The sequence below is a fragment of the Populus nigra genome, chromosome 1 (assembly GCF_951802175.1).
Source record: "Populus nigra chromosome 1, ddPopNigr1.1, whole genome shotgun sequence".
Classification (NCBI taxonomy): Eukaryota; Viridiplantae; Streptophyta; class Magnoliopsida; order Malpighiales; family Salicaceae; genus Populus; species Populus nigra.
In genome coordinates this window covers 40,983,647-41,004,496 of record NC_084852.1, presented here as the reverse complement: position 1 = coordinate 41,004,496, position 20,850 = coordinate 40,983,647, and the positions used below count along the sequence as shown (strand labels likewise).

At 32.9% G+C, this 20,850-nt stretch overlaps 2 protein-coding genes across 2 annotated transcripts; one reads left to right on the top strand and one right to left on the bottom strand.

The window, feature by feature from the left end:
• Positions 1–693: 693 nt before the first annotated feature.
• Positions 694–1,911, bottom strand: LOC133704068 (dehydration-responsive element-binding protein 1D-like). Its single transcript, XM_062128810.1, has one exon. The coding sequence runs from the start codon at positions 1,718–1,720 to the stop codon at positions 839–841; it is 882 nt and encodes a 293-aa protein (XP_061984794.1). The 5' UTR covers positions 1,721–1,911; the 3' UTR covers positions 694–838.
• Positions 1,912–13,951: 12,040 nt separating this feature from the next.
• LOC133702290 (uncharacterized) lies at positions 13,952–17,727 on the top strand. The gene is made up of 3 exons (XM_062126606.1): positions 13,952–15,107; positions 16,496–16,616; positions 17,094–17,727. The coding sequence occupies exons 1-3, from the start codon at positions 14,382–14,384 to the stop codon at positions 17,660–17,662; spliced, it is 1,416 nt and encodes a 471-aa protein (XP_061982590.1). The 5' UTR covers positions 13,952–14,381; the 3' UTR covers positions 17,663–17,727.
• Positions 17,728–20,850: the final 3,123 nt, after the last annotated feature.

The following is a 20,850-nucleotide window of genomic DNA, read 5'->3' as shown; positions in this document are numbered from 1 at the left end:
ATTAAGATGCCCTTTTAATGATTTGGATGGCAAATAAAATGTTTGAGATTCCCAATCTTGAAATGCCTATACGTACAGGACTTGATTGCATTCATACATACATACAAGTGGGTTTGGATCATCATATCACATCACGTTAATGAAAAATCCAAAATCACAAAATGATAGCAACTTTCTCTATCCAACAAAAAAACAACCACCGGACTTTTTATTTAAAGTGAAAAAGAAACTTGACAAATAAATAACATCCGATTCCATATATACAAGATTTACTTGGATCTTGATAAAATTAAATAAATAAATAATCTAAAGGTATGAAAAAAAAAAAAAAAAAAGGGAGAGGCTGCTGTCGGGTCTCATCGGCAATAGCTACGCTGATACTTTAGGTAAAACTAGATTTTTTGCGTATTTTTAGAGGGAAAGAGGGGTAAAATCCTTATGAAACTAATTACAGGTGGGTAGATACTGGGGACAAATGTTTTAGAAAACATTTAAAATTGTTATGCTTATCGGGTTTTACTTGCTTATTTAAACTTACAAAGTATGCTTTTAGTGAAGTTTTTTCGAATTCAAAAAAAAAAAAAATTTCTTTTACTGGATATGCAAACGGGCGTGCCTGAACCAAGCTCTTCTATCTGATAAAAGGTTATTTATTTTATGTTTCTTGTCCTTAGTTTCAGAGTACGTAACGGCGGATAAAGGGACAGGGTTGTCTTTCTTCCATTTGCATCATATATTAAAATAAAGGCTCTACATATGGAAAAATAATGTAGAACAATTCGTTTACATGTAAAGCTAACTGCTAGCTATGGCACTACGTACTAATCTAGAAGTTTGCCTAATAACTCCATAACGAAAAATCAGAACCATTCTCCATATGATCCAAGTCGTTGCCATCATTCCTTACATAACGTGGAGGAGAGAGTAGAAGACCTTCTGCCATGTCCACGAGCAACCCTGGCATGTCAAACACTGCTTCCTCGAAGAAGACATCATTTTCTTGGAAAGTTTTGTAATCATCGCTGCAAACTTCGCTTGAGTAATCCTCTAGCACTGTATTGCTATCTTGTTGTTTAGCCAGATGACCACCAAACTCTTGAGGCCTAAATAATTCTGCTGGCATGTCAAACACTGCTTCCTCGAAGAAGACATCATTTTCTTGGAAAGTTTTGTAATCATCGCTGCAAACTTCGCTTGAGTAATCCTCTAGCACTGCATTGCTATCTTGTTGTTTTGCCGGATGACCACCAAACTCTTGAGGCCTAAATAATTCTGCTGCCTCATTTGCTGCCCTTGTAATATCCTTAGAATCCTTCGAAACTGGCACAGGCAACCTCCAGGCAGAATCAGCGAAGTTAAGGCAAGCAGATTTGCCTCTAAGTGCCAAAGCAGCAACATCATGAGCTCGAGCTGCCATTTCTGGTGTAGGATATGTTCCTAACCATATTCGTGACTTCTTGTTTGGTTCCCGCATCTCACACACCCATTTGTTACCATTCCTCTTCCGAACACCTCTAAAAACCGGGTGCCGAGTCTCCCTGAATATTCTGCGGCCAGCGCGTTTTTTCGGAAAACTTGTTGCTAGTAAGACCTCTTCATCAGAATGGACAACTCGTCGAGACGTGCTGCTATCGGAGAAAGAAGATGCTTCTTGCCTGTCATTGGGCATTGAATTTGACCTCAAAGGATGTTGATCAGAGAATTGACAGAAATTATCCATTCAACAAGAACTGAAGGCAGTTTCAACTCTTGAGAGGGAATATATAGAATGATGAGGCGAATTTATTTCTTTCTTTCTCTCGTCTGTCTGTCAAGGGAATTTCTTTTTTGTTGCTTTCTGTGGGTTTCCAAGGGGGAATTGAATGCAGTGTGAAAGGCTTCGGTTTTGGAGACAGTGGGTGATCTAGAAAGTGTTGAATCGGTAGTTCAGTCAGATGGGATAATTATATAGGCTTTGTGTTTTGAAGAGGATATTTATTGGTGGGGCCGTACACGGATTCACTTGAGATGCCAGTTGGAGACCCACGGTTCACACCAGGGCCAGGAAGCACCAAAGTGGAAAGTGATATGATGGTCGTTCTCCACTTTTGTCTCTGCCAGCAGCTTCTGCCACCTCATTGCTTACAATTTACCGCTGTATCGTACTATCCACTCTTATGCACGTGTACTCTTAATTCAAAGGAAGTAACACGTGGATCTTTTCCAACGCTCGATTGGCAGCTTCATGTCGCCCCTCAAGAATACATGTTTTTTCTTTTTTTTACTTCCGAGTGTTGAGAATGCGTCTCCTCAGTGTGTTGACTTCGTATTCACTGGGAACTCTTGCTTCTAGTAGTTCAGCAGTGTCTGCATGCAACGAATTTTCAAATTTGTTAAAGTCTATTCATCTAATCCGATTTTCATTTAATTTTTTAAAAAATTATTATTTCAAGTTTCATAAATTTCAGGATTATTAAAGATTTATATAGTTATTAATTTTAAAACATGTAAAATTAATTGAGATACATGTAAAATAATCTAAACACCAATATTAATAAAAAAAATTATTAAAAACTAGTTTGATATTATTGTGTTATATTATGACGTGATTATTATGCTATCTTATGTTATTTGGTGTTGTGCAGTAGAATAAAGTACTTTTTTTATAATTAATTGTTGTGTTGTGCTTGTAAATGTTTAAAGCAGTTAATTATTGTTAGGTTACATTTTATTATCGTGTTTTTGAGATATCAAAGGATTGTAGTATACTAAAAATATTTTGATACATATATTTCAATATTATTAAAAAAAATTATAACCTTTATGATAGTGTCTATATTTAATTTTATGGGACCGATTCTTAAATTTAGAAAACTAAAAACATAAATTAAATGGGATGATAGTATATATATATATATAGACACATCATTTCAATAAAAAAAATTGAATGAAGTTGCATAAAACACTAGTATATTTTAATTTAAAAATAATAATAGGGAAATTAAGTTGTTTTAAAAAAATCCTATAATATAATAAACAATTGTACATTTTGTTAGAAGCAGGAAATACTCTACTTTATTTAAAAAACAAAACAATGTTTTTTAGATAACTAAATGACATGGGATTTTTATTGAGTAGTAGTTATTGTTCATCCTCTTGCATGTTATCGTGGATGGATTATGCAAATTTTTTTATTTTTTTACTTTGATCCTTCAATTTTTTATCTGGCAATTTAATTTTAGTTAAAGACCAATTAATTTTGATTTTTTTATAAAAAAATTAGAATTAAAATATGAGGAGCCAAAATAAAAAAAGGAGTTAAACATGGATGGCATGTCATAAGTTTTACAAAAGATACACTTTGGTTATCGAACTTAAAAAATAACACATATTATACAATTTTTGTATCTCGGTATTTTTTAAATTCAATTTAATATAAAAATTTATTTTTGTTATTTTTTAGTCCCTAATTGAGAGAGGATAGTAAGAGATCACTGGGTTCCAGAGGTAGAAAGAGAAACATGTTGTTGACATCGATTTAGATCTTCAAAACGGATGATATTTATGTTAAATGATTCCATTGGATAAAAAAAATTCATATTACATGTATTTTTTACCTTTGAAATTTATAAAAAAATTATATGAGCTTGAATTGATTTTTAATTTCAAGTTAATTTTGGTTTTTAGATATGTTTTGGGTTTTTTAAGATTATAGATAGATTTATCACGTCATTTCTTCTTAAGATATTTTAATTTTAAATTAGAAGCACAATAATTAGAACTACCTCTTTCATTTTTATAACAATTTTATGGATTAGTGTTAAAACAGCAGTTCTTTAATTTGGTGGGTAAAGTAAAGCAAATGTTAGTGTTTTCCTTGGAGTTGGGAACAATTGTGGTCCCCATGGAATCATTTGATCCTTCTTTAATCAAGCATAAATAAAACATGCCTGAAAACAAATTAAAAAGCCAGCTTAAAAGTTAAGGCCATGAAGTGGGATAAGGGATGGCATCAATCTCGTAACGTAACGTAACGTAAAGGGCGGGATAAGCTGGACACAAGGCCCAGCCTCAAGACCCACTTCAAGGTGAAAGTTCCACGAGGAGAAATGTTTTTTAAAGGAGCTAAATCGCTAATAAGTCTTTTTGAATAGTATTATGCATTCTAGAAAGATTTTAAAATAGTTAATTATATTTTAATATATTTATTATACAGTTATTTTAATAATTTAATATATTCTAGTTAATTTGATGGATATAAAAATAATCTAGAAGAATATCAATCAGCCTAATAAAAAAAATAATTAGAAAACAAAAAGACAACTTAAGTGAAAGCGTCAAACTCATAACATATATTATAAGACCATGATAATTTTATAATGTGTTGATATTAAAAATTTAAAAAAAAATTTAAAAATATTATTTTAATATATTTAAAAAAACCAACTAACAAAATATATCATCCTTGTAATCATTCAAAACAGACACCCCTGATTAGTGGTTTAATCGTTAAACAAAGGCGTGGAACGAGGTTAGACCACGGGATAACGAGAATCACGTGGTCGTCCCAGGAATCCGAGCTAGGCGGTGCACAGGTCCAAGCTTGTTAACTATTGGGCTCAGACATTATACCTTGCTCAGTGTTGATCCATACTTTAGTTAGTCAGATCCCTAGAGGACAAAATGACTGGGTCCACCGTGTTAAAATTTTGACGTTTGATGATGCAGTTTTATGCTCTCTCAATATTTCTGATACCCCTGTTATTTGCTGAGAAATTACAGTCGCAAAATGTAATGAAAGGCTTAGGTAAAATACTATAATAATACATTTACTTTTTTGTCCTCCAATTTTCTTTTCTTTTTCACTTGCTAATCAATTTATTAATATTTGTTCAGAAAAAAAATACTCAACAATATAAAAGATCAAAGTGTAAAATAATCACACATTCTCTTTAGTCTATCTACTCTCTTTTCTTTCTAACTCTACGGTCCTTATGATTTCAGCAATTTAAGTTTTGGCCTGGAAGTTCATTTCTTAGCAATTCAGTTTCCGAGTTTTAAAAATGAGAGAAAAAGTCACATAGCAAATAACATAGAAAAGAGAAAGTAGATGAATGGTCACTTTTTGATGTTGAAACTTGTTATTCATTGTCTCAACAAATTCTATTCGATAAGTAAAGTGTAACAATGATTGTTTTTTTTTTTTTATCTCTAACATACCTGAATAAATAGATTGAACTTGGTTTAGATTTGTTGATTCGTTTGATATTTTTTTTTTTTTGAGTGATCTGTGTGTTTTAGAATTGTAGGTGATTTATAAAAGTTATAATATTTTCAAATAAAAATAAATTGAAAATTAACTTTTTAAACAAAAAAAACCTCCCCCTTAATTTTCTAACAATCACAGGTAAAAAAACTCTCGCATAAAAAACCCCAGTAACAGACTCTGGAGCATAGTTTTGAAATCCGATCCGGTCTAATGATCGGGTCATGAGTAAGATGGGTTGATCCGGATTGATTCGGGTCAACACAAAAAAAAATTACAAGACCATAATGAGATTAAAAAGGAAGAAGAATTTACCTCTAGCAAGACAATCAATAGCATAATTAAGTTTGTCTTGGCGATTGAGAGTGTCTTGAACTTTAGAGTTGAGATCATTAATAACAGTGGCCAGCATCGTTTATAAAGCCTTGCCTAATGCATCACTACGGCTGTTATCACTGATGGGTCCATCTATGATACTAGTCGGCAAGAGAGCCTATTGACGGAGGGGACACTGTGGGTGGAGGTGTATTACTCTTTAATTAGGTTTTCTCTCTGCAATTTTGTATGTCCATTTTCATCATTTTGGCCTTTTAAAAGGCTAAAACGACGTCGTTTCACGGTTATGTTTATATATATATATATAAAAGGTCGAGTTTCAGTCGGGTTTGCCTAGGTCACCCGAGTTCCGGGTTAATCGAGTTTCACCGAGCCGACTCCCTGGCATGTTTTTACTTAGACCTGGACCGGTCCCAGGACCAGGTCAACCCGTAGGGTCAGTCCGGGTTTCAAAACTATGCTCTTGAGTCTAAGATAAAAAAAAAAAATTACAGCGGAACATGTGTAGTACATAAGTGTATGACTTTTCTTCTTTTTTTTTTCAATGTGTAGCGGAACATGGACTCCTAATGCAAAAATTCAAAAAAAAAAACCTATGCCCAAGCATGTAACTTTGCCCATCAGTGTATGACTTTTCTTCTTTATTTTTTCAATCCTTTAAGAAAAAAAAGATGGCTCAGGGCCATGACATAGTGTAAGGAAAATAATTAAGTGAAAAAATAGCATGTCAACAAAGTTATTAAACCTAAAAAAGTTCATGATATGGGTTGCAGGTTTGACGGGTTAAATTACGAAATCTAAGTTAATCAAATATATTGTTATCTTATTATTTTTTAAAAATCAAAATATATCGTCTTGGATTTTTTAAAGTCAAAACCATGTTTTTACTGTGGGTCACTCCTAGATAATTTTATTTAAAGCCCGGGATGAGGCAAAAAGTCATGATAGGAGGTTTCTCGATTGATTTATTATCTCAGGTTTAATAACAATGTTAAAGAATTTCCTGCAACCTATGCACTTTTTTTACATTAAAAAAAACTAATCCAACCCGCAATGTATGCGAGATAATTATCAAGTTATTTTACTATTCTTCTTCATATTCATGTTGTCATCAGTATACAATAAGTCATTAAAGAAAAAACATTTGTGGATTTTCTATTTTTTTTAACTTATTAGCTAATTAGGTAGTGTTTTTAGAATAATTTGTGTATCTTCTTGATTTAGTGGTAGAATAGATCATTTTTCGCATTACGTAACAAGCTGAATCAAATATTTTTCAAACATTAAAAAATATTTTGGCATCGGTAATGTGTTTTAAAGATAAAAAAATAAATCATATAAGGATGAACCCGATATGACCTTGTCGACTTGACAAGTTCAAAGGCAACCTAGACAACAACAAAAAAACATAGTTCGACAGAAATTTTTTGAAGAAAACATTTTTTTTTAAGAAATACTAAGACAACAACATATTGAATCAACCATGTCTACCCAGGTTAATATATAAAATCCGTGACATGGGTCTTGCAACCTTGATAACCTCATATAAAACAAATCAAAAAATATTTTTGAAGCTTAATTTTCAATAAATCTAATGTTGCATGATAAAATCAAGAAATAAAAAATGGCAAAAAAAACCCGAGTTAACTCGGGCTAACCTGTCAAATTCGGATCATGAAACTAGAATGACCCGATAGAAAGAAGATAAAAATAAATTATGAATCTTAATTCCTAATAAACTCAATGTTGAAGGATGAAATTGAAAAAAAATCAATTAAAAAATAAAAAAAAATACTCGTGTCAATCCGGGTTAACTCGTCAAACTTATAGCTCGAGTCATGAAACTAAGATAATATCATATAAAGCAAGTCAAAACAAATTATAAATCTCAATTTTCAATCAACTCAATGTTGAAGGATAAAATTGAAAAGACAATAATAAATTACTAAAAAGAAAAAAAAATCGAGTCAACCGGGTTAACCCGTATAAGCTGTCACTAAGTCATAAGATTGAGATAGTCCTATAGAAAGAAATCCAAAATAAATTATAAAGCTCAATACTCAATAAACATAATGTTAAAGCATAAAATTGAAAACAAAAACTAGATTATTTTTTTTTAAAAAAAAAGCAAAAAAAAATCCAATAAACAATACTTTGTGAGGAAGAGAATAATAATTTTCCCTCCTCTTAGTTTTTGTTTAACACATTTTTATTATTTTATATTGATCTAATAACATGTTTAGTTGGATAAAACATAATATAATGCAATTTATAAATATGTTATGTAATAGAATGCAATGGTCCATTACATTTATGTTAGAAAAGTTTTTTCAATTTAATTTTGTTTAAAATTATCGCACGTTGTTGCGATGTCGCGGTCGCACAAATTCATTACCCTAACTTCAAGCACAACACACAAGATAGTATAGAGCAAGCAAGGGGTCGATCCCACGAGGAAGATTCAAGTCAAATTTTTATGCTAGATGATATGCAATTTGGGGGGTTTGAACATTATCTAGGCTAAAGCAAAAGAAAACAGAAAACTATCAAACGAAATTTAATAAAATCAGAAAATTATCAAGAGAACAAACCTTGGTCACAAGCGCACATCCACTTATAGAAATCAGAACTGATCATGGAAACAAAACATCAATTTATATTCTGAATATTTATCTCTTCTTAACATTGGTTAGTTAACGGATCCGCCATATAACTAACCATAACCATCAAACAACCACAGTGTCCGCACTAGTAATTTAATTCAATGGCAGCCTTAAGAACTAGATAAGTTGATTAATCAAGAAAACATAACTGTCTGCAGTCTATGTTTGATTTGATTGAATGTTCTCCCTAAGATTAATAACGTAGATCCGCCATAATTATTAAACTCAGTTGCTTCACAAGTTTATATACCACAACTCCGGTTTTGATATCAAACTTAGCAATAGATTGTTTACAATAATAACTTAGAGTCCGCTCTAGCAATTAAAATAAACAATCATAGAAAAATAAGCATAGGAGAACAAACATATTCATCATATAAACTGAAAAGAAAAGGTAAAATAAATCTCACAGTTCTTGAAATCCGAAGCTTTCCGTGTCCTTGCAACCAAGAAAAAATATTTAGTCTTGCATGTTTGTTGAACAACTAAACAAAAAGAAGGAAGAATGCATAATTTAGGGTTTCTTAGAGGAAGGGGGCGTTTTTCTCTTCTTGGCTGGCTGCCCCCCTTCTCTTCTCTCATTCTTTTTATATCCTAGGAAACACTAGGTCTCTATTTTACAAAATAGTCCTCCATTAAGTAGGCTGTTTACATTTAAATACTTCAATAACTATTTTCCTAAAAAAGGAGAAATAGCCTTGCATGAAATCTTCAAGCTTTGACTTAGAGGAGCTAAATTTCTGAAATAAAAACTTGGATATCGGTTTAGATGCTTCAGAACGTAATTTGGACTCGTTTCTTCACGAAACCTGTTTGCTGGCACAATTCAGATGTCATATTTGAAAAATCATATCTCCCTCATATGACATATTTTTTGGATTAAATTTGGAGCATTTATAGACCTTTGAGTCATGAATCCAAAAAAATTGAGTTTGCATCAATTGGACTTCTGTAGCTCCAGATATTAAAGTTGGAATGGCCGAAGATCAACACTGGCAGATTGCGAGATTTGACTTTGAAAGCTGCGATTTCCATGCTCTTCCTTATTTTATTTTCTTACCTTAGATGTCCAGAAAGGTATGGATGTTAGCTTTTTAATACCACTGAAATCACTTCATTTCAAACTCTAGAGCTCACGCTCTGCACGAAACATCGACTGAAGTTCAAATCTGCCAATTATCTCTAATTTACTCCTTTTTGCATCTTTCATCCAAAAGTATCTTCAAAACATAAAACAAAGAATATCAAAGCATTTTATATATAAAACATAGGCAAAACACTAGTTAAATATGGGTGAAACTATTGAATAATATAGTTGCATCACACGTTCCCACACGATATCTATTGGAGATTTTCATTCTGTTTGCTTGATTGATTGGGAGTCTCCACCTAGTATTTAATTGAAGGATACTAGGAAACCCGAGTGTACTCGTTTTGTCAGAGATTCACGAGTAAGGGACTGGTTGTGGTGAGAGAAGGTATTAGCACCCCTAACGCACCCTACCTAAGGTAAGCTGCTTCGTGATTTGATGTGTTAAAGAAGTTTTAAAGATTTTATCTTTTCATCGGATATTAGAAATATGACTTACGTGTAAGTTCATAATCCTTTACAGTGAACAAATCAAAATATTAAATTCTTCTTTTATCTTTGCGCTTTTATCATAAAAAATCCACAAATAAAAAAAAATACAAACACACACATTCACTTTTACTATATTTTTTTTCTTTTCACATTTTGCACTCTACTAATTATAAAAATTCAAAATTAAATAAACAGTACATTAAACAATTTCAAATTTAAAAAATAGACCCTAAAAAATTTCAGAACAGTGCCGGGCAACGTTCTGAGGTTGCAGGAAATGTGATGGCGCGTCTTCTCCACGCGCCATCGTAGGAAATTCCAAGAAAACCAGGGGATCTGGAATGACTTCCTCCCTTCTTCCTTTTCTCGCTGGCAATGACCTGCAAAACACTCAAAAACGCAACAAGCAATCTGTTTTAATCTCCTTTCACTGTTTTTAGATATGATTCCCTCATTTCTCCTCTTTTAGATATGTTTCCTTCTTTCTTTCTTCCCGGTTAGCTGTTATTTCCTTTTTTAGATGGCAGATCTGATAGAGGACGGGTTGCGGTGGACACGGACATATCCATCGGTGCCTGAAGGCTTCGGTGTGGTGAGAAGGGGGGTGTTTCCCGTGTGTGGGCTGCTGGTGGATGCTCTTCACTCATATTGGTGGCAGCGGTGGTTGGCCTTGCTGCTGTTGTCCAGCTGCCGCTGGAGGCTGGTCGATGGAGACGGGGTGAACTGTTCTGTGGTGTGCTGGAGGAGCGGACGTGAGAGGTGACTTCTACGTAAAGAAGGGGATGGGATAGTGAGGGTCTATCTTATGGCCGGTTGAACATGGAAGATCTGTTGGCTGCTGGGGTTGGGGTCTGTTCGTTAGCCAAGGGAGGGAAGGTCTGGTAAGGGGCTGTATTGTGGACGGAGAAAATGTGTGGTGGCCGGGCGTGTGTGGGGATGAAGAAGAGAGGTGCTAGTCTTGGGAGCTAGGGAAACGGTGGGTGGTCGACTGGTTTGAAAGAGATGGGTTTAGTGTTAAGGGTTTTTTTTCCTCTAAATATGCAATATTGTCCCCCTTTTATTTATGTGTCGGAAACTCCTATTTATAAGAAAAAATATTGTTAGGTCCTCAAACTTGGTCCCTCAACTTCTTTTTTTTTTTGTAAATTAGATTTTTTTTTATTTTTTTGGATTTTTCTTATCAACATCGACTCGAAATGATGAAAATAATTGATTTTAAAAATAACACGTTAAAAGTCGAACACATTCTAAAGACCTTTGAAAATTTAAATTCTTTTTACATGACGTTGAAAATGCTAAAAACGATGCAAAAATATAAAAAATATATTTTTTGGATTTTCATTGTTTTTCGCTATTTTTGGATTTTTCAAAAGTTTTATCAAATAGGTGGGTCAAAAATTGGGTAACAACAAAAATCACCACAATGTCATAGAAACCTTAGTACATGCATTTTAATTCTAAAACACCTTCTAATTAGTTAAAATAATTAAATCAAATCAAATTAAAAATAAATTAACATGTCCCAATCTATTTTCATTGTCATGTTTAAAAGATAAAACCACCTCAATTGTATTTTATTCTCTAAGATAAACTCATTGACACAAAGTTTGGTCATTTTATGGTCGGAATATGATCAGCCAAACATTTTATCTCTCATCTCTCTTTTCCGATAGCTTTCTTTCTGATTTCTTATATCTAAGGACTGAAACTGATGCGAACCTTTTGATCATGTGGTTAAACAACCCACAACGAAGATGATACAACTCCTAGAAAGCCAAGAAATCAGGTTTGATAAGAGTATGATACAATGAAAACCTGTCCCAAGACACTAGCACTATTAGAATAAGAAACCTCCACCCAATGAATAATTGAATACTAATTCGTGAATGAGAAGTATAAGGAAGACACCACAAGGTCAATTATACATTGTTAAGTCAAAATTATTCATTATCTCAACAAAGAAAACATATTTTCAAGCAAAACACATGTTTATTACATAAATTCATCGCTGTCGAAAATTTCAGCTTAGAAAACCTTATATGATAGTTCAACTAATAACTCTAATGAACCCAAAACTTGTGGGCTAATATTTACCCACTCACAACAAGTAAACACAAACAAAATATATATACTACAAAAATCTGCAATAAAAATTAACATTTTATAATTGAGTTCAAATAAAAAAAATGAATAGTTTTGTTGAAGTAGAGAATCCTCAATAAAATTTGAATCACAATAGGGATGCTGACAAATTGAGTGTTGGGGTGGCTGAATATATAATGAGAGGTTGATTTGTGATAAAATTAGGGTGGGAGTGTGCTTTTGTTGCAAAGAAAAATGGAGGAAGAAGAAGAAATAAAGGAAAGAAAGAGAGAAAGGTCACTCGTTAGGTCATAAATTAAATATTACATATAGATTTAAATCTATCGATAATTCTGTATGTAAAAACAACACGTCAATGTACTTGACAGTTTTTTTTTTCAGCTATAATTCCATCGGTATATAGCAAAAGAATATTTTTGTCGATGTTTACCGATTAATATGGCGAGAGTATGTTCAGTCGAAAAAATTCACCGCAATATATCTATGAAGATATTTCATTGATATATCTATTTATATTTGTCAGTTTTCTCATAATGGTTAGAATGCTCACCTGTCAAACCAAAAAAAAACAAAGAAAACAGGAAGAGATATACAGAACTATGTTTTACATGTAAAATTCGTATGCAATCAGCTTCCAATCCATGCAACTATGAAATTAATTAACTAGGGCAAGTAAATCGTGGTTAGGACCACACCATCATGCATGGGTCCTGTTGGGAAGACCAGAGCTAAAGAACTTCAAAATTTGCGAAGTACTCATTTTGTTTTTTTACTTTTGCTGTGGAGAATAGTTTCATGCATATATACTCATCATGTTGTTTCCTTCCAGGTTTGCAAGTGGAAAATCGAAATCATGATCATATGAATCACCAGGCACGCGTGCCTAGCTTGTTCATTTTCAAATTATTTCGTACATTATTAGTAAATTATTTCTAACTTTGAAAGAAAGCTTCCTTCCATTATAGAACCGTTAATCCATAACTACCTTTGTTCTGAACAAGCAAATTCTTAAATGATTAGATCGCAATTAATTAATTATGATTCATAATAAAAATAATTCGTTATTATTTTACTTTTTCTCATCTAAATCTAAATCACTGGATTAAAAAAATATTAATGATGACATTTGAAACATAACATATTATATTTTTTTTAAAATATGCTTTTTTTTCCTTACAGTACAGCTATCTTGTCCTCTATGGGTGACGAGGTTTATAGCCTCGTGGATCTATGTATCATATGGTGATGATAAATATACATACATAGGAGGCTTATAGGTAGGTCGTAGAATAAAGAGGTAGTTATTAACCGGCCGTCAATGGAAAGCTCTCCTGTCCTGTCCCTGCATGAAAGAATCTTCCATTAATTAGTTAATCAGAAAATCGAAGGCCTGATCAAGAAAAACTTCCTTCGGTTGCTCCTCGTCGAATAAACAATTAAACAAGAGGAAAATCTAACAGCTGATCATTTTTCACGCTTCCGCTCTTCTGAACTTCAGGACAGGCACACGTGCCAAAGAGCGTAAGAAATGGGCAGTCAAACTACTATCATTTTCAAGATTTTTCAAGGTCAACTAGTGGTCATGTAATGGAAACTATATTTTTAAAAAATTTGAATATTTTTATATATTTTCAAAACAAAATAAAATCTTGGTGGGTGCCTTTGGCAAATTTCAAAGAAAAATTGAAGCACCCCCTGTTTACAGTAGTATGCGTGTTTCTAAGCTTGTAACCCCATGCAGTCATGACTCTTAATACACTCGGTTATTTATAAAATCCAATTATAGTTCAGAATCATTTGTACATGTTACTTTGGTCTTTTGATAATTAAATTATTTCAAAAAATAAAAATCTCTATTAATAAATAAATAAAAATAAGGTCCTAGGATGTAAAGATTAAGGCATTTATGAGAAAAAATATGTATATAAATAAAACCTACTATCCACAAGGTAACTAGCTAGATTATAAAGTACAGCCAGTTCATAGAATTCAAAAAATGCATTAAATACACAAACCAAAGCAATAAAATAACCAAACTTAAGATTCAAAAAAACAACACACCAGAACAAGAACCATCCAAGCTTCTTCTACCTCTGCATGCAATTAAAGACTGAACTCTCTTAACTCTTCTCACTCTCTCATTGAGATCTTCACCATTTGGAATTGGAACCTACCTCCCTCTTTCTTTCACTTCACCTGAGAACTCCCTATATAACCCACCACCCTCCCTCTGTAAGTTCTTAGTGTCTGCACTGCTAAAAAGCTGCCGTCTCATAGCTGGTGAAATTATGCAACCTTCCTAGCATTTCCCTCTTTAAATGCCTCTTTGTCTCTTCTTGCAGCCTTTTCTCTGTATCTGTCTCCCATCATTTACTTCAGTACTGTTTAAGATTTAAATCTAGCTAGGTTGATCATTTAATTTTCTCAACTTATAATTAATTCTCGATCGACAATGGCCTCTAGCTCTTCTTCTTCTAAGCAAAAATCATTTTCGATTGAAAGATCAAAACCCTTGATGCTCAAAGATTATCTTCTTGATGATCAAAGTTCATGCTCATCCAACGGCTTCAAGTCATTTCCTCGTCGTCGATGCTGCACAACCGTCCGACTTCTCCTCGAAATAGACCTCAAAACCAAGCAGCAGCAGCAACCAAGGCATCTTTTCAAAAGAAGTAAATCAAAAGCAGCTTCTACTACAATCTCAGCTCTTCAAAAAGCATCGGTTGCCGTTATGAAGGCCGTTAAACTACTCCCATTTCCCTCACCCAACTCCACCGTGAGGTCTCCGTCACCGTCAAGAACCAGGAAGGGACTTTTACCTCGAAATCTTTCACGGAAGCTGTTTAAGAAGAACTTTTGGAGAAAAGCAGCTGATCAACATGGTCAATGTAAAGAAAGAAATGAGATCAGAGGGTGGAGATTGTTCGGCGAGTTCTTGGAGGAACAAGATAAACTGTCCGATCAAATTACAAGCGGAATTTCAACAAGCTCCAGCAGTAACAGTAACAGTAACTGTAACATTTGGACTACTGAGAGTGAATATACTGTTGACAGTGGTAATTCTACGTGTAACAGTTGCCGAAACGACTCCGTTTGCAATAGAAAAGATTTAATGATCAAGGAAGTCAGCGACAGAGTGAGCGTATCAGGCGGTCAGGATTCCATCACAAACAGGAAGGTTAGTGAGAAAAGTTTGTCTTTAATGTTTCGAGTGTGCAAGTGTCTGCCGGTGGATTTCTCTTATAACTGGCTGGTAACGGTATTGGTGGTTTTGCTAATCTCCAATAAAAAACTGACACGAGTTTAACTCCTATAATCTCTTTAAAATCGAGTCAAGAAAATGTGATTTCTTGCGGCATTTTAATTCCATGCGCGTAGTTTATTTCTGGACTGGAAATTTGAGTCTGCAATCAGAATCAAGAAGTAGAGTCAATCTTAAGGCGTCAAGACTAACTTGAAAATGCCCTAAAAGAAAGGATTCGAAGGGGATGTTAGAGAGTCATATAAATATGGTAAATGGGGATTTTTGGCATTTTCAAGTGGGCTTTTATTGGGAATTGGATACGGTGCATCTCGGGACCTTGGAATTAAATACCATGGAGTGCTTCGAGGCCTCCGATCCCGCTGCATGATGTCTATTTTGCGGCATCTACGGCGATGAAATGAGATGGAGTATTTAGGCTTCTTCATGGTATATAGTTTATCAAATATTTTTTTATTTTTTTTTTAACTATTATTTGGCATGGGTATTTTGCAATTTAGTTATTAGGTGCGACCCAATTTCGTAACTTTTTCTGTCGGTGACATGGAGTTTTGGTAGGCTACTTGGAGAATGATGCAGAGATTGATTTTTTTTTTTTTTTGATAAAGAATGTAGAGATAGAATTTGGAGGGCTTGTAGATGGACAATTATGAATTTTAGGAAAGTATTAATCTACGCTAACAATTGGGATTATTAAAATTAATTGAATAGCTGGACAGATGTCTTGCTGTTGTCTTGCGGTGGGTTGACTTGGCCAACTCACCCGGTCTTGGGATTTACCATTCTGGCAACAATCGTTTCCTTTTCCTTTTATCTTGAAAAGACAATGATTGATCGATTTTAGCAAGATTACATAAATAATAAATTATATTATATGCTGTGTGTTAAGGCTTCTTCATCCAAATCAAATTTATTTGTGTTTTGGTTAATATTTACCACTCATTATATTTTTGTAGTTTTCAGATATTTTGGAGTATAGTAAATATTGCTTTTTAAAATTATATCAAATCAAATCAAATTGAATTACCCAAGCGTCGTGGACAATAATGGTCATGTGCCATTGTTTTTTTGTTGCTTTCAAAATTATATCAAATCAAATCAAATTTAATTATTGAGAGTAGGGAATTGAAATGGGGCATCCAATTTTATGATGGACTTTGGATATGCACCAACTGCATTATTTATTGTAATAATCGTGTCTGTCTCCAGAGACCTTTTTCCTAGTTACCTTTTAATTTCTATCGTAGAGGGTGCTTGCTACTTTCATGCATTAATACTTAATAATAGCTCATGTAATGCAACAGGAGTGGCCTAATGAGGAGGAGAAGGAGCAATCCAGTCCAGTGTCAATTCTGGATTGTCCATTCCAGGATGAAGAAGAAGAGATTGGCTCTCCTTTCCAACGTAGTCTTATCGGCGTGGAAGGTATCCTTCTCTCCATCTCTTTACAACTCTCTCTCTCTCTCTCTCTCTCACACACACACACACATACACACACACAGAGTTTCCACACTTCATGAAAATTTTGATAAAGAGTGGTGATTTTGCGATTAATTAAGTGACCTGCTAGACAGGAACGTAGTTGCCTATTCCATGAAAACTAATAATGCAACTAGAGCCAAGTTATGGGCCCTTGAAATAGGGTCCAGAGAGGAGCTTTGATAGGATGGGACCGAGCTATATTAACCCACACTCAAAGCACATAGCTACACTCAAAGCACATAGCTACGTTGTGTAGACTAACTAAGATCATATGATTATCCAAGCAACTTTTCTTGAGAGAGGATTTTGAAATAAACTCATTCTGTTCGATTTGGGTAAGACTAGTAACTATTTGATGTTATGGTTTACCCGGTGGGATTCATATTTTAACAAGATTTTGAAATATGTGATCAACTGCAGGAACTAAACAAAAGCCAATGCAAAAGATCAGAAGGTTTGAGAGCCTCGCTCAACTAGACCCTTTAGACTTGGAAAAGCGAATTGCAATGGCAGAGTTGGAGGATGAATCCCTTGAATCCCCCGTGCAACATTGTTCAGTGTCTATCCACAGTGATAACGACAACGATTTCAAGGAAACTAAAGAAAATGGAACCGAAAAGCATGCACAGGAGCTGCTTAAGCATGTCAAATCGACAATAAGCTTGGCGTCTAAGGTAGATAGTCTATTGTTGGACTTCTTCAAGGAGAAAATTGTAGAAAATTATGCAGGTGGAAGCATGGTTGGATCATATAAAGAATTTGAGCAAGAGCTAAGGGTAGCTCAGGAATGGATTGATGGGCAGCCTAAAGAAATGTTTTTGGGGTGGGAGATGGTGGAGAGGAGGCATGTCTACGTCAAGCATATGGAGAAGAGTGGGAACTGGGAAAATGTGGATCAAGGACAAGAAGAGGTTGCTCTAGAATTGGAAGCTGAGGTTTTCAATTCCTTGGTGGACGAAGTCTTACTTGATTATACTCTGCTTAATTAATGTTATTAGTACTGTACTTGATTATACTTTGTTAATTATTGGATCAATCAAGGTTGTTTCACTCATTTTGAAGCAGGGCAATTTAGATGAAATGATTAAAGACACCCTGAGGCAGTCAGACTACCAACTTTCCGTTGGAGAAAAATAAAACTCGCAGAAATTTTAAAATTTGTGGAATGATACCAAGTTCTTCGTCGAGTTTCCTCGGGATTTTGTGTCTTCAATCATATACTTCCTCGTGGCTATCAAAACTTTTGTTTATCAGCTACTTGACATTGCGAGGCCCTTATGTTACTAAACTCTTAGCTTAGAATTATAGATTTCTTTTCTTCTCTTTAACCGAAAACGAGACAAATTTACATTATAAAAAAACAAAACTAAAATCTTGTGGATTGAAGTCTATACCCTTCTTGATAAAACTAAAATTTGTTGCTTTTGAGCGTATTTTAATTTATCTTTTCATGGGTTCACTTGGCAATGCAAAATTAATTGGGGCAGATTATTCTTCATATATTTTTTATACAGTGTAATGATATTTTGATCTCTGAAAAAAAAAAAAGACATCTGTCTATAATTTGATGGTATTTTTGACGTTTCAGATTCAATTACACAGTGTGAATTATCAAACTTATCCTGAAAATAAAAAAAAAAAAGGGAAGAGTGCAAGGGTATTTATGTATTTTTCTTTTGATTTTTAGATACTTACCGAATTGAGGAAGTTATATAATATTATTTAAATAATTAATCTAGAGACGCATAGGGTCCAACAAATTTATAGTTACGTGTATGGCTAATTTACATGATCAAAAGGTGTCTTTCAAGACGGTGATGGAATCTTCCCAACAGTCCCTACTTAACCAAATCTCTCATTTCTCTCTCATCCTACAAAAGCGCGTTGTTTCTAAAAAAAAATCAATGCAGTCTTTTAATTAGTTTTATCTTTAGATTTGATCCTTGTTTTTTTTATTAGTATTTATTTTATTTTAATTAATTTATAAAAAATAAATTTGTTTTTAATTTCATATCTCGTGAAATTTTTTATCTTTTAAATTTGATCCTTAAAAGGCTCAATGCAACCCTTCAATTAGTTTTTTTTTTTCATATTTGTTCCATGGTCTTTTGATAAGAATTTATTTTATTTGAAATAATTTATAAAATTATATTTTTTTTTAATTTCACCCCGTGGGTTTTTTTATATGTTTAATTTGGTCCCAATTCTTTTAATTTCTATTTATTTGATTTCAAATGGTTTATATAATTAGTTTGTTTATCGATTTCATCTACCTTGTGTATTTTTTCCTATTGAATTTTTTAACTTTTAAATTTTTGTAGTTTGATTTTATTTTGTGAAATTATCCTTCAACATTAAATTTATTGGGTGTTTACCTTCTTAATTAAGCTCGAGTCTAGAGCTTAACGGGTTGCAAGTATGAGATATGAATTCAGGGTTAGGAGGTTCGCCCGAGTTTGCTTGATTATTATTATTTTTTTCATCATCCTGTTTTTTTTGTTCCACTTTTAATGGGATTTTTTTGAATTTTTAGTAATAACACGGGTTGTCTTGAAATTTTTTTTTGTCTTTGCTAGATCTAGCACTTTTAAAATGATTTTTTTAATTAGATTAAATTTATTTATTTCAACTTTCGACATTAAATTTGTCTTGTATTGCATCGGGTTGTTTTATGCTTTTTGTTAAATCTTGCTCTTTTAAAAGATATTATTTTTTTTGTTTGATATTGAGTTTTTTATTTGAGCTCAAATATAGAATTTAACAGGTTGCAGTTTTAAGAGATAAAACTAGGTTCACAAAGTTCCTTTTAAAAGATATTATTTTTTTTGTTTGATATTGAGTTTTTTATTTGAGCTCAAATGTAGAATTTAACAGGTTGCAGTTTTGAGAGATAAAACTGGGTTCACAAAGTTCACCTAAATTTATTTGGTTTTTCTCCTTTTTTGCTTGTAGTTTTCAGTTTCATCCTCAGACATTTTCTTACTTTCTTTTTTTCCACTTCCTATGGTATTTTCAATTCATTTTGGAAAAAAACAAGGCCCAACCTAAGCCTCGGGTTCCCAAGGTTTTAAGTCAACCCGTCAGACAAAGCAGAGCTTTAAAATAGTGTATTTTAATTTTGATATATTTTTTTAAATTTTATCCTCACTCTCTTGATTTTTATTTTTGTTTTGGATTTTTTTGTGAATTTGTGGCTTTATTCAATATTTGATGATATTTGAGGTTTGATCCTCAATATTTTGATTTTTAATTATGATTTTTAGTCATTTTATTAAATTTTAATTTATTTTCAATTTCATCATTGGATTCATAATTTTGATATTTTTCAATTTCATCATCCGAGTTTAGTGGTAGAATTTTTTTAGACCTTTTTTGTCTCATTAATTTGTTTTTTTCTGATTTTATCCTTCAACATTTTGATTCTTGGGGATTGATATTCGTGATTTTTTTCAGTTCTCTTTCTGTGATATCAAGTCATTATTTTTTTATGTTTTTTAAAATACACTTATAACGTTTGAGCATTGTTTTTTTACATTTTAAAAAAATCAACCCGGCCCACAGCGCAACAGGTAAGCTATATAGTAATAACTAAATGAGATGAGGTCGGTTTCACTATTCATATAAACAATGAACTTGAAGGTTTTTTTTTCATTCAATCATACTCATCTATAACCTAATTATATAAAAAATAGGCTTCAACTCTTGTTCAGGATAAAAATTTTAAAGACAGATAACTAACATATTAAACACGAAGAAAATAAATGGCTAACAACACATTAGTGATAATTTTATTTTGATTAAAAGTTTTTTATTTTTAGTTTTTAATCTAGAGAGATGAGATATAAACTCGCTTGAAAATAATAATATAAAAAAACAATAATTAAAATTAATTTTAGCCATAAAAATATCAATGTTACTGTCAAAGATTATACCAGATGAAAAGAATTCTATGATGGTGTTCTTCAGCCTTTAACTTGCCTTAAATGGTAGGTATGGGTTCAGGGAATTTTTTTAAATTCTAATGAATTTTTAGATTATTTGATGTCATAAATAAGTTTTTTTTTTTAAAAAAAAAGTCTTATCCTACCCATGGCACAACCACAACCAATCATGGAGCAATCCTCTAATTATGCATAAGGCTGTCAGAAATCGTTGTCTTTTGTATTCAGGCTCAGCT

What these genes read in the sequence shown, in the direction of transcription:
- LOC133704068 (XM_062128810.1), bottom strand. Translation starts at nt 1,720, where the DNA reads ATGGATAATTTCTGTCAATTCTCTGATCAACATCCTTTGAGGTCAAAT.
- LOC133702290 (XM_062126606.1), top strand. Translation starts at nt 14,382, where the DNA reads ATGGCCTCTAGCTCTTCTTCTTCTAAGCAAAAATCATTTTCGATTGAA. An exon ending in ATTCCATCACAAACAGGAAG is followed by an intron (nt 15,108 to 16,495) that starts GTTAGTGAGAAA and finishes GTAATGCAACAG; the next exon opens with GAGTGGCCTAATGAGGAGGA. An exon ending in TAGTCTTATCGGCGTGGAAG is followed by an intron (nt 16,617 to 17,093) that starts GTATCCTTCTCT and finishes GATCAACTGCAG; the next exon opens with GAACTAAACAAAAGCCAATG.